Here is a 14,561-nt window from a genome sequence, read left to right as displayed (position 1 = left end):
GGGCGCTGTAGCCGAGGGATGGAAAATAATCACATTAGCCCTATAAACTGAGGATGCATGACACGTTTCAGGTTTAAAATTGCACCAAGAATTACCTCATATCAGTTACCACATATTTATGAGTACATAAAAACAACTGGAATGAGGATTGAAACACATAATCAGATGTAACGCTTTTATTTCAAGATTGCATCTCCACCAAAATTCCAAGAGCAGCTCTCCAAGATTTAACTTACAGTTAGTCTCTGCAAATGTACTGTGAGTAACACAAGTTCAAGTACAAGATATTAGAGCTGAGGTAATTACTAATTAATTGATTAGTCAAACTTTAGCAGCAACAGCGTTGATAAATGAATTATTGCTCAAGCAAAAATGCCAAAATTTCCTCTAGTCCAGCTTCTCATTTGTTAGAATTTGCTGCTTTTGTTGACTTATGAGATAGTAAGTTTCATAACATTTTGTTTTTGGATTACTGGTTGGACAAACAAGTCATTTGAAGATGGACCCTGGGGAACAGGAAATTGTGATTGTTGAAATAACTGTTTGTTGTAGCCCCACCAGACATATTGACATCCAAGAAGTCAGAAATCATATTCTAGTTACTACATGAACAAAACATGATAACCATGAAGCCAGGTTCGAGAAAAGCAGCACCCAACATTATGTAACATCATAATACAGACAGCCGCATTCATACATCAGGTGAGGCAATAAGTTTTTCAATCTTTGCAGCAAACCGCTTTCGGCTACTGTCCAGGATGTTGATGCCGCTCTTCTGGAAGTCATATCCAACTCTCTTCAGCTCCACTAGTCGCCCTAAAATGTTCTGTGTACTGTAATCTAAAACCTTTGGCTTTTCCACTATCTGCTTCATTGTTACTCCACCTTTCAGGAGACAGTCCAGTTTAGAGCTCAGTGTGTCTGGCCCAATGAACAGGACCATCGGATAGTTGAGAATCAGGTTTTTTATATCAGCTTTCCGACAGCCAAGTGAAACCATCCTCTGCTGGAGAGTGTTAAAATTCTTCTTCAGGTACTCACAGGAAAGGTCCAGTATTTCTGCCCCAGGGCCTTGAAGAAGAGCAAGCAGTTCTGAATCACTCAGATTAAGAGAATCTCTCAGGACATCAATGTTTGTCTTGACTCTTTTAGTGCTTCGGATAAGAATGTAAAGGTTTCTGGATATTACAGCTTTAGCAAACTGCTCTGGATTCTCCCCACCAAGTTTGGCACAGATGTCTTCCAGAAGCTCCACCATCTGCTTGTTGAGCTCTAAACTGTTGGAGAATGTCCGTGGTGCTGTGGTCAGCAGCCGATGGAGGTCTTTGGTGTTTAATCCCAATGAGGTCAGATAAGCTATGTTTTTCTCCAAGTTCTCATTATCACTGGTCCGGAAGAAAGACTCGGGTGAACGATTTAGGATGTTCACGATTTCTTCATCAGTCTTGAAGATGTTTTTCCACAGCTTCCAGCGCTGTTCCAAATGATTAATTGAGCGGGTGATAGCACGGGGATAACGGGATATGATGTCAGCGATTACTTTGCCACTGGCCCCTTTGCTTTTCAGAAACTGAGCGAGACCTTGCTCATTAGTGGTGACTTTACGGAACACTCCAGGCTGACGCTGATGTGCCTTCTTCACATCAACTCCCAGGAGATTCAGGTTCTGAAGGAGAGATTTATTCTCAGAGTTCTCAGGTGGCTCTGGTTCATTTGTACTTGTAGTAGTGCTGCAAAGACTCCTGGGAAGGGAGACTGATGTCAACTGTACTGGAAGGAGTCGAAAGCGGCACTGCAATATCACTGATCGATGGAGGCTGAAGAAAGCCCACACTCCAGGCACTGCTGCCATCTTCAATGAGGAGGGTTACGTTGTAACATCACTGCCAGTTTAAGTAGACCTAAAAGGAGGAAAATAAACACATTCAGCTGAATATTGATGTAGTCAAAGAGGCAAAACTCAAGTCATACCTACTGGTCATAGCAGTGCTCACCTGCATAATGTTTTTAATAGCTAACTGACAGATAATAGTGAGGTCTATCTTTGATTTACACTCGCTATAATCTAATGTTGCTGTGGTGTAATTAGTACTCACACACTCACACAGCAAGTATCATCAGTACATTGAGCTTAAAGTATCAAAAATGTAAGTACTGAAAATGCAGATTGGCCCCTGTCACAGTGTTGATGCACAAACATGTCTGCAGCATTTCAATGTTGTGACTGGTTTATGGCCATTAAGGCTAGTTTTACCTACCAACAACACCGCATCATATTTCATTTGTTGATCAGATTTTGTATGTAAAGTTAAATTCAAAATCTGCGGGATAACTCGTGATAATAACTCAGATAATAAAGTGTAATTTTTCCATGTGAATTTAGTCTGTCCAACCATCATCTCTGAGTTTACGTTAAGTGTGAGACATTACACCTGACGCAGGGACACGTAATACTTACAAGCTAACATGTATATTACCATTAATAAAAGTTAACTTATTTATGACATACAACACGACTGACATCTACGTGAAATCTATCGGTGACGTAGGTCTCAGATAAGTTTATCGTTAACGTTACTTTAACGTTACTTTTAACGTTACGCTACGGTTGAGAAACTGTATTCGCCTCCATATAACTGAAGGTAAAATGCCGGGTGTTGTGTCGAAGTATGTTTCCCCATCTACCTGAACCTTACCCAAACCCTTAGCGTTACCCCTAACCACCGGGAGGGGGGGCGCTACACATTAACTGAAGGGAAACATTATTCGACAAGGGAACACATGTCGATACAACACCGGCAAACCAAACTGTTACAGCGTTTATCCTGTGAAATTAAACACCAATTTATCAATACCACAGCCCTTAGTATTCTTCTAGAAATGAAATAAAACACATACTTTCATACATTTGGTTTCTCTCGGCCACCGGCACGCTACTGAGACGATAGACAGTCCTCTGCATAGGTCCTCAGTCCCTTCTTCTTCTTCTTCTTCTTCTTCTTCTTGATTTCCGGCAGTGTAGACGCTGAACTGCGTATTACTGCCCTCCACTGGTCGTTATTTCTAATCTACTTCAGATTCTTCTATATAGTCCAGTTTCATGCAGAAACGGCAAAACTGCTCTGGAAGTCAATTGATGGTTCTCACAGTGGCCAAACAAAGAAGAAATAGAGAAAACTTGAACTTCTAATTCTGCCATTTGGGAAAATAGTCTCTGCCTTTCAGCGTTGTATTGACTGCATTCTAAGAACACATGTTTAACTGTTTCAGGCCTCCCGCAGTGACATAGACCTGTGTCGTGCTTTCCTATAATAAAAAGAGACTGGTTTAAACCACAATGACCCAACCTCAATCTACACAGTTTAACAGAGTCCCTTCGGGATGGAGAACTACAATGACATTTCCTATTGACTAGAGATTGTATAGAAAAGAAATGCCTCCCCTTACTTTCTTTCTCCCAGCCCACCTGCCACTCCTTTATTATGCCCTCTTTAATTATCCCTCTCAGTTCCACTCTTCCTAGGGGGAGTTGTACTACAGCTTGCTTATTCAAGCTTTCTTTGGCTAAGCTGTCCACTTGTTCATTTCCCTGAATCCCAGCGTGCCCAGGAACCCAGCAAAATGAGATGTCACTGCCTACCCTTACTTTAATTATTACTTTCAGGATTTCATTTACAATATCAGATCGAGCTTGAGATTTCCCCCCCCTTAACGCCTCCAGGGCAGCAGCAGAATCAGAGCAGATAACAACTCCTCTGGCCTTTGTCTCCTCTACCCACCGTAAAGCCCAAAGGATTGCCATTAGTTCAGATGTAAACACAGAGCTTTCATCAGAAATTCTAATACTAAATTTCAAGTCAAGTTGCTCTACATAGACCCCAAACCCAGCTCTCCTACTATCTGGATCCCTAGATCCATCTGTATAAATTATCAACTTGCTCTCCCTGATTGAATTAAGATACATTTGAACACTTGTAGTCATCTCTCTCTTATCTTTCTTCTGAAGAAAACTCAGCTCGATGTCTAATTCATCCATTACCCACGGGGGAATGGGAGACCAGTTTATGTGCTCCACTATGCCCCTATGCTCCATGTTTAGTTTTGTAGCCCACTGATTCACATTAACAATAAAGGGATTAAATTTCCTGCTTCCTTCCAACTCTTGTAGAAGACGCCTAGCTGGGAAAGTTTGAGCACTCCCAGAAATTTTTACCCAGTACTGTAATCCTAATTTAAAGCGCCTTAGCCATAAGGGCATTTCTCCCATTTCAACAAGCAAAGCAGGGATTGAGGAGGTTCTAAAAGCTCCACAGCAGAGCCTCAAGGCCTTTGCCTGAATTACTTCCAGCCTGGCTAACACTGTTTTTGAAGCCGCACCATAAATAAAACACCCATAGTCAAGGTCCTCAGTCCCAAATCAAAGCGGAAACGTTAAACTGAAGAAACTCTCGCGAGGTGTGTTGTATGAGGGGAAAATAGAAAAGACATATATACACGTATACACGTGTATATATGTCTATGGAAAATAGTGCCATCTAGCGTTTGGGAGTTAAAATGAATTCTCTGCTCAGTTTTAACCACTAGATGGAAGCAAATTACGTAGTGTCTTTTACCTGTCAAAGGATCCACTCATATTTTAAAGTAACCATAAATTAAAGATATGATCACACATTATTCGAAAGAAGACTTTTCACACTGGTAACAATATTATAATTTCCATTAAGCAAGTACTGTGAGGAGTACAGCCCAGTAATGGTGGCAGGGCCATAAGCAGGATTTTGTATTTTATGATGATTTTATTATGTCCCTTATTTTATTAACTTATTTAAGTTTTCAAAAACATTTTCTGTACTTTCTATCTGCACAATTTATGGTATAAATGTTCAATGTGATCTCATAACAGTGCCCAAAATGAAAAAAAAAATTCATCTTAAACACTTGAGTCAGCTTTCTAAATCTTGCCCCTGTGTTCTCAGTGGAGATGACCCTGAGTATTTGTATTACTATTATGCGCAGACCGTACATGCTAAATAAGTATTCAGTCTCTTACAAAGCCGTGCAAAGAGAGCAGTGTGATTTTCCATTCCATTCACAGCTATGTCATGATTCCTGGCAAGCTCAGTGTTTTCAGTATAATCATAAAAATATGTTGTGGAGTAGAATATTTAATGAAAGATACAGGCATTAATACTTAATGGGCACCAGACATACAGTTGACACTCTTGTATACCCCTGAGGTACAAGAGAGCGTTTGCCATGTGTGGTGGCTCACAGCTCAGCACTGAAATGCCCACTGACCCATTGCCTCTCTTTACTGATGAGTCCCACCACTTATGAATATTTTAACGCAGCACAGTGATATCTTCATTATGCAAACTAGTTTTCATCCTGCCACTGTGAGACTGGAGTGAGCGTGGTGTTTTAGCCAAAAGTGTTTCCTCCATGACATGGTCTCCATTTTTATTATTTTTTTTTCTCAGTCAATAACAGGGCACAGTGTATTATTCATTACAACACACACAGTTCCACTTGTACCCAGCACTTGTCCCTGTATTTGCATATTGATGCGATAGCGAGTAACCCTCATGGCCTGTGATTATTCCTATTCCAGCCTTCTTTCAGTGCTAAGAAAAAATATGAGGCAAATGGAAGACATAAGAAGGAAGGCTTAATTTCATCCCACACTCAGTTCATACTTGTTATATATGTTGCACATTATAGCGGCCTACTGGTGCCTGCATGGCCACAACTTACACTCAGCTGCTAGTTTATTACGTGCACCCAACCCATTGCAGTCTGATACTGTTAGTTAATTTGTTTTTATTGGCATGTCATGTCAAAATAGCATGACACTTGAGCAATGCAATGCAAAAGAAATAGAATACTGCAGGGCTGTATCTAAGGGCATAGGTTTAGTTTCAACTCATAGGGGGACCCATGAAACCAGGGGTTCAGGGGTCCAATGCCAGAAAAAATTGAGCATCAAACACTTAATCTCCTGCATTCTGGTGAGTTTTATGTACCAATTTCTGCTTTTTCTGCATTAGCTTATGGTGTAATTGTCTTTAGTGTGACTGTTTATACCTCTTTTCTTTGTGAAAAGTATTTAAGATGGATGCTGATTCAATTTGATACAGTTCAGTGTTTCTTTTATTTGCTCACTACATCTATGGTGTCTTTATTCTGATTAGACTGGATTATTTTTGGTAAAATGTTCCTAATAATAATAATAATAATAATAATAATAATAATAATAATAATAATGGCTGAGTGGCTCTCCCTGACATCAGCCATGTTCTCTTAAAACGTAGGGGTATTGTATTGTTATCTTCCCATTCATTTTTGCTCAGCTAATTCCATTTTAATTTCAGTGTGCCTATTTTTTCCTTCCCTCTGAACCTCTTGGCAGTGTTAAGTGAATTGCTGTGTTTCTTCATGCATGATTGTGCCTGCTGTTGTGTTTTTAATATTAAATGGAATTCTGTCCTGATCCATTTGTTGTGGTCTACTTGGTAAAGTTGCTTGGGTAACTGCTGATACAGTACCCCTTCAGTGAATCAATAATTTAGAAACTGCAGAAACTTTCAAACGCCGGTTTGTGGTTCCTGTAGACGCTGTTGCACACACAGCAAGTGTTAACAGGTGGGACCACATAGGTAAGAATGTCTAAAAGACGATGGGTGGAATTCAAAATCTGCCAGACCATCAGCTGCTCAGCTCCCGTCAGCCGAAGACACAGAGCGTCCTCTCCTGCTGCTGCTGGTAGGTTTTAAATATTTCTAGCAGGCAGGAGAAACTTTGACATTCTGATAACTTATGTGAAGCCTGCAGGTTTTCTATGAAAAACTAATATATTCTGAATCATTTTGACTGTGGTCTACAAGATTAATTTAAGGGTGTTTTAACATTAACCTTTGTTTAGTTCCCACCAGGACTAAAGCTCAACTTTTGGACAAAACTTGCATTGACATTTTGACAAAAATATACATACATTACACAGCTGCATATTTGTTTGGACTCAAGATCTTAAATTTGTCTGTTTTTAGTTGGGATTTGAATCACCAGAGGCCTAATGATGATGATGGATGTTTTACAATAAACTGAGTGTTGCGATAATGATATATTGCGAATTATAACCTTTCTTCAATTGCAAATTATGTCAAAAAAGGAAAAATTTGTCAAAATCATTTTTAATCTAGTACAATTAAGTTTTCAATGTTCACACTTCAGTCATTTTTATTGCAGCAAAATGCATCTAGTTGACTGAAAAGCAACTGAGCTATCCAAAAGATTTATTTGTATTTGCAATAATAATAATCAATATATTTTTTTAAAAAAATCAATACTTAGGATTTGCGTATTGATTCAATATTGTCATATAAAATATTGCAATACTCTGCTATATCAATTTTTTCCCCTAACCCTATGTTTTGGGGTGAAAAGGGGCACTAGCTTCATCAGTATCTCCACCAGAATAATAAACCTTGCAACGTGGAAATAGACAGACAATTTAATCACACAAAGAAAATGACAAATATAATAGTAAATATATAGATAAAGAAATAAATAAGTTCAACAATCTGTTAATTTTCCAAATATTTTTTGGTGGTTAAACAGTCCTGCAGGGGGGAAATAGGAATCAGACAAAGGAAAACAAGCTCAGCATTATGAAAATCCTGTCCACAGACCTGGACATCACTTGATCCAGACCTCTGAGTTGCAACTCATGCAGAAGAATGAATGAATGAAAGGACAGTTCAGACAGTCAGGGTATTTTATTACTTCTGTAGTGTGTATGCTGCATGTCTGCAGAACAGATGCTGTTCTATAACAAATTATATTGATGTATTTGTTAGACTTAAAATAGATTTCACATGAAGTCTGTCCATAAGTTACCAATACTGGATATCGTGTCCTTTATCTCCTCCATCCGTCCTCGAAACTGATGCCAGTCTCTCATGTTACCTGCTGTCCTATTCAGCCAAGGAAGCTCAAATGTTTCCTTTTCAAATGAGTAAGCTGTATGTCACTGTTGTCTAAGATGTGCTTAGAATAGCCCAATCAAGTGCTGTGCTGTAAAATGTGAGTTGGTGGCCAAAGTCTTTATTAGGAAAAAAAAAACACTGCTTTGAGATGAAAATATCTGGTGTTAAAAAAGAAACCTCTCAACTGGGACAGCTCTGGCAACCTTTCCTCGCGTTACCATAGAAACTGAGCAGACGTTTTAAGCAGGATTCAGACTGAATTTTAAACAGTGGAATTTATGACAATGTGCATATCATCAGATATGTTTATTATATCATCAATGATTATCACCAAATAAGCTGCATTGATGCATTTAAGGATTCTGTTGTGTCTGTAGTGGCTCTACAAATTCAGATTTTCCTGCAAACATCAGAGATCATGGGAGACGAAAGTAAATACATACATTTACTTCAAGTTGGTATCTATACTTGAATAACATGTTGAGGTACATGTAGGCTTACTTCTATTTGACTCCACTTTATACTCCAGAGAGATATATTGTTTTATGCTGTGAATTACTTATTTATCCACTACATATTTGTCAGCTACAGTTACTTTATAAGTTGAGATTTTACATACAAAATCATATGCTGTTCTCTATTGGTTTGTTGTAAACAGTAGCTATATCAAGTGGTTAAATTAACCTCTCCCTGACTACATTAATATGCAGCTTATATGTTGATGCATCAGTAACAGGCCTAGTATTCCAGTTATATGTGTCAAATATAAGGTGAAGCAGGTCATTTTGGACATTTTTGGCAAAACCACCTACGACTCTAAAGACTACCTAAAGTGCTACTTTTAGAGCTTGTTATATATCTCTGCTATACTTCTATAAAGAAAATATGTTGCCAATTGAATTACTTCAAACCCATAAAGAACCAATATCTCACACTGATGACATGTTCAGGTAAAATGGGACAGTCATGTTTGTTTTTCAGTGGTTAAATCTATTCATCTATCAGTTCAGCTATTCTTTTTCTACATCATCAATCCCAACCAGCATTTGTATGTGGGGCCCATAGTAAATGTGATGAAAAAATGGGCCCTTTATGGGATTGTCCGCAGGGTCCATATTGGCCCCTGGCCGACAGCCCACAAGTGGGTTTACCCAAGTGCGTGTGAGCCCAAAATGGTCATTTTTTCTAGGGCCACTAGGGTAAACCCATCCATGTGGGCAACTGGCCAATATAAGGCCAATTTTTTCGCCCATTTACTACCCCCATGGGCCCTACATACAAATGTTTGCTGGATATATAACCTAGCTATTTGTTTTAAAAAGACTGTCCAACTTTTCTGCCATGTTTTCCCTGTTATTTTGCTGCCTGTATATTAGGTGCCATATTGTTTACAATGAAAGTGTGTGGGTGCTTGCACGTGTGTAGCTAATTCTGGATCTTTGTGGCTGACATGGACTCACTGCATCATCTTTAATATTTTTAAGAGACAAAAATACAAAAAAATAAATAAATTATGTTGCCTGATATTACAGTGTGGCACTAAAATGGAGCAAGTCATGAATTTATGGCGCCTGGTAGCCTAAAATATGCTGGTTTCACTTCAGTTAAATGCCCCATTTTATTTTAATTTTGTCTTATAGTAGAATGCAACATCCCACAACCAGTTTTGTTGTTATATGCACAACATATATGTTTTAGCTGCAGTGCTCTTATCATGAAAATGAAAAAAAAAAAAAAAAAAATCAACATGCCACTGGCTTACATTGGAAGATCTGGGACCCGTGTTTTATTGTATCTTTGCTCTGCCCATACTCAGGCCCACTGAACTGATTGTTCAATGTAAAGCACATTTGTTGCAGTAGTGCAATAACATGTGATGATTGGCTGCTAATAAAGAGCGATCCCAAGGTGCAAAACCTTATTCGTCCCATTTTACCTGATGTCTCAATGACCTGATTCCACCTAACCCTCTGAACACTGATACATACTTTTACTTTTGATACTTTAAGTACATTGTGTTGGTAATATATACGTACTTTTACTTGAGTAAAAAAATAAATGCAGGGCTTTTGCTTGTAATCGAGTACTTTCATGTTTTATTATTACTACTTTTACATAGGTAAAATCTCGAACTATCTCTCCTACCACTGCTCAAAACTGTAGTGCTAAGTGGTAAAGATTGTTATTTAAAGTATTTACGACATTTGTGACAGCTCGTGAAGGCAACACTAGCGGAATGCTAGGGGGCGTGGCAACGAAGGCACCTACCCGACGTCATCATAGTTGGGTCTCATGTTTACGTGGAAAACATGGCGGCGGACTACCAACAAGGAGACAGCAGCTAGTAACTGCTACTGGCAGCGCGCCGGGAGCTCAACGACAGATATATTTAACCGTTAGTTTTTAGATTTGTCTCGCTGATATTTCGCATGAAGCAGTTTCCCTCTTGTTTCAGCCACAGGGACCGCGGTGATGGAAGACGAGGAGAGGCAAAAGAAGCTGGAGGCCGGCAAAGCAAAGGTAGGATTCTCAGTTTTTGGTATTAGCATAACTCACTAACACTGCTGTCTCTGCTGTAAAGTAGTACCGTAATGTTGTGGTCAACTTATTTTCTCACGGCCGAGTCTGTCAGCTGTTTTTCGGTCCCCCCTCCCCTTCTTATCCCCCCCTCAGCTGTCAGTCCCAGAAAACATGCGCCCTGCTCCCACAGCCGGGGTGTTAGCGTAGCCACTGCTAGCCCCAGACTCCTTTGTCATGCTGCATGTCAAACCCCGCTATGTTTCATTTTACTCTATGAAACTGGCGTGTAAAAAAGTGTCCAGGCATTGCTTACTTAATCACCCGAAAGTCAAGCCGTCACATCGTTATCAAAGGCTTATAAACGCCACCTGAAGTGAGGCTGACAGGCTGGTGTAACAGGATTTACAGGACATATCCCCACTAGCTAGAGCAAACACTACCCCACATGCCAAACGTGTGTGCTACATTGGCTTTATCAATCACCAGCATCAACATCTAGGTCAGGACAACCCCCCACCCGTCCAGCAACTGATGTAAAACAATGTTGCTCTAACAAGAAAATGCTGCATTTAATTTTGCCCTGTAGACCTGGATTGATGCCCATGCCATCTTCTATACTTAAAGCACAAAATTTGCATTTTATATTATAAATTGCAATGATGTAAATGATAAATTGCCCTGAATGAGCTATGCTGACTCACTGCTCCTAGCTTTGACTGGTGAGGTCCTGCATGACCTTGCAGCAGCTCTGGCATTGATAATTGTATGCCCAAACATTCTGGATGTGAACTCTGTACAAGTTAGGGAGATCTTAATGAGATGTAATGGTCCGAACGGGCATAAAATGGATAATGTAGGCTAGGTATCATATGTAAATAACGTGGCTAATTGGAGCATATGTGCAACACAGAGAGGAATTAAATACAAAAAATGTCGTCTATGAGTGCAACTATTTAGTGATAGTGATTTAGTCAACCTTGATGGTCTCATCTCAGCACAACAGTCACAAATAGTTTTTCATCACTATCACTCACATGTCACTCACTATTATTGCAGTTTTTGTCCAGCTGTGATTCTCCATAAACCCCATACATTTACAAAAAGTTAGCATTAAGAATAAGAATGATTTCTGTTGGGCAGACTTGAAACAGTGCAACACTCTGAGTGCTTTCCACGCTCGCTCTGCAGAGAAACATCTATGCTGTTTGGTGTCTCTTTCGGTTACAGGTTTCACACTGCAGCTGGTGAAATGGCTTTTAGGTTATCACAGCGGGAGAGACCACGAGAAAGACCATCTCCGTGGTTATGGCTTTGGCATTTTTTCGGTTTATAAAAGGCCTCTCTGTGCTGCAGGAGGGGGTTGCTGTTTTTCTTTCCACACAGTACCCTGTCACCATGTCCTCACATGCAGGGGAGAAACTTCACAAGATATTTCACTGAATAACACATTTATAATAGTAAGCACTGCAGTGAGGATATCTAGGACATTTTTATTTGTTCTAATAGCCTCCCAAAGTCAGACTGGATTTTGCAAGCTTAAATTGAGTCCAAGCTGAGTTGTGTCAGAGTCGGTCAGCGAAGTATGGGGAGCGCTCAGATGATGACATGACCTAGTGTTTGTCTAGACCTCCAACCCTTAAGGGAAACATTTTTGATAGGTGTTTTAGATATAAAGTAAATACATAGTTTGCACCTGTGTGGCTGCCTCAAATAGATTTTGCCAATAGTTCAGAGGAAGTACGACATTATCAGGACAGCCGCTGTGATTTGCCAGTTTGAAAATCAGAAGCAGAGACAACTGATAGTGACTTCACAGTGTGTTTCTTGAATCAGGTAGCATGTCTGAGTGAAAGGAGAACTGTCGATCCTCTATTGTACAGACTGCTTGGAATGACGTCCATCCCGAGCAAGTGCCTGTTGAGTCATATCAGACAATGAGTAGAAGTGTTAATTGTGGGCTGGTGTTGCCAGGCTATTGTTCCAAGCCATTAGCGGCAGATGCATTGTTGCTTTCACTTTTAGCTGTGTGGCACCATATTGACAAGTGCATTACCGGCATAATGGAGTTACTCGTGCAAGACTTGAAGCTCAGTTCTCCAATTACATGGCAGAGAGGGCTTGAGTGAGACATCGCGGTGATAATCTCAAGATGGTGGAAAGATCTTTGTGTAATGGCAAAGAAACTCCCAGACTCAGATATGGTATCTTTTACAATCACCAGTGGGGAAGTCTGTGGCTTTATCTCGTACCACTTTCAGGTGCAAACCCAGACTCTGCAGATGTCTCAGTAAGGAAAATCATCTCACAGTGACACGGTGTAGTTCAGTGCAGTTACATTTTATCAACTGAAACATAAAAAAGAGATCATTTATCTAAATAGTTGTTGCCAATAAAGGTTGAAATGTTTACTGTCATAGGTGTGCCTCGCCACTGAATGAAATTAGCTTTATAATATTGATTTTCCTTTTATTTTTTTATATATCTTTTTGTCTGTAGAGCATTCTCAGTCTGTCCATTAGTCTGTCACACACAGTATATTGAACAGCATGGATTTTTTAAATTTCAAATTCCACTTCAGGGAGCACCGTGCCAGCCCTTTTGCTGTTCCAGCATTTTCAGAATCATACAGATGGGCTGAGGGGCAGGGCACTGCAGTGTTTTTTAATATGGCCTATGGGACGCACGCATCACTCATAAAGGACGCCTCGCTTATTTGTTACTCTGCTTCTCTGATGTGCCTGCTGGTCACTGATTAAAATATGTTGGTAACTTTACCAGCCTCTGCCATTATGATTGGTGGGCTTTACTGACGGGTTGTAAAGCCTGGTATCATTCCACAAAATGAGGCATCAGGGCAGTGAATATCTGATTCACAATGTCATAGATTGATATATCATTGCTTGCTTGTGACTGTGATGCTAAAAAGATATACATGTGTTTTTCCATCCCCCTGTTTTTATGCTCATGTTCAATTTGTGCATAAAAAAGTCTGAGTGTAGACACTGATAATTTGGGAAAGAAAACCCCTCAAAATATTGCAAAAAAGTTTTTACGATCAGGGGAGGTGCAAAAGTTGGTGCATGAACAAAAGTAAAATGCCAGAAAGCGCAATGGAAACCAACTTGGTGAATTGATAATGCACATGAAGCATGTGACTTAAATGTTCACTGAAGAGACAAAAACATCAGCTCTATGTGGAGCAGTGAGGAGACTGGACCCTTCCTCACATTGATACATGAAATAAACATATAAACAATATCTCCAATATGGGTATATTATGGCTCTTTTAATGACCTCGTTTCGTTGTGTCCTCTTCTTCTGCAGTGGTCTAATGAAACTGACTGGAGAATATGCTCCACCAGCTGTTTATCTCCATGAACCAACATCTTCTTTTGCAGATTTTCTAAAAACCCTGTTAAAATGTGTGCTACATTTGCATAAAAATCTGGCTATGGTCATTATTTCCTAACCAAAAAAACAATATATTGGCTTCCAAAAAAAGTTTTTATAGCAGCAGTCCAAATTAGAGCAACCATTTGCCAAACCATGTATGACACAGCAAGTTTAATAGTGAGACAATTGCAAGTAGGTTGCCTTGGTGCTCAAATAGCCTAAAGGTCAGTGTCACTGTCAGGCAGCATTGGAGGATTTGAGGACAGCAAAGGTACAAGTTGATCTACTTAGCCAAGGCCTGAATGGTTAATCCTTTATGTGACTAATCATGTACGTGCCCCGTTCAGCTCTATATGATGAATAGACTTTGACCACCATGGCTTATTCAGCTTATTAATTGTCTTAATTGACACTGGAGGGTTTTACTTTTTGGCTGCAGTCTTTCTCATCACTGTATGTTTGAATGTGTAGCATTGAATGCCTTTGAAGTGTGTGTAATGTCATGCTGTACAGCTTGAGAAGGGATTGCCAGGTGATTAATTGAATGTGATAGTGTAGCAGCTGTCCAGTTTTAATTAGCTACAACTTGGAGGAAGATGACTGAACCTAACTTTCTGTGCAGGTCTGGAAACTTTTGTGAAGACTGAAGAGAGTCTTTGCCCC

General features: G+C 39.7%; 2 protein-coding genes across 8 annotated transcripts in view; one reads left to right on the top strand and one right to left on the bottom strand.

The window, feature by feature from the left end:
* Window positions 1–76: 76 nt before the first annotated feature.
* Window positions 77–3,681, bottom strand: LOC125904663 (transcription termination factor 1, mitochondrial). Of its 2 annotated transcripts, none has more exons than XM_049602233.1 (2): window positions 2,907–3,681; window positions 77–1,901 (listed from the first exon to the last, which is right to left on the bottom strand). In XM_049602233.1, exon 2 carries the CDS (start codon window positions 1,850–1,852, stop codon window positions 692–694), a length of 1,161 nt encoding a protein of 386 aa, XP_049458190.1. In that variant the 5' UTR covers window positions 1,853–1,901; window positions 2,907–3,681; the 3' UTR covers window positions 77–691. The 2 variants fall into 2 exon arrangements, with proteins under 2 accessions (XP_049458190.1, XP_049458189.1); XM_049602232.1 differs by having other exon boundaries at window positions 78–1,901; window positions 2,899–3,680.
* A 6,604-nt stretch (window positions 3,682–10,285) lies between these two features.
* The window catches only part of akap9 (A kinase (PRKA) anchor protein 9), an 85,778-nt gene continuing 81,502 nt past the window's right edge, over window positions 10,286–14,561 (top strand). For all 6 annotated transcript variants that reach the window (XM_049601684.1, XM_049601683.1, XM_049601685.1 and 3 more), the window contains exon 1: window positions 10,286–10,505. In XM_049601684.1, the coding sequence (XP_049457641.1) occupies window positions 10,458–10,505 (48 nt within the window). In that variant the 5' untranslated portion in view covers window positions 10,286–10,457. The remainder of the gene's footprint in view (window positions 10,506–14,561) is intronic.

Source organism: Epinephelus fuscoguttatus, linkage group LG17, assembly GCF_011397635.1.
Source record: "Epinephelus fuscoguttatus linkage group LG17, E.fuscoguttatus.final_Chr_v1".
Classification (NCBI taxonomy): Eukaryota; Metazoa; Chordata; class Actinopteri; order Perciformes; family Serranidae; genus Epinephelus; species Epinephelus fuscoguttatus.
The sequence above is the reverse complement of the archived record's forward strand: the minus strand, read 5'-3'. Positions and strand labels throughout refer to the sequence as shown.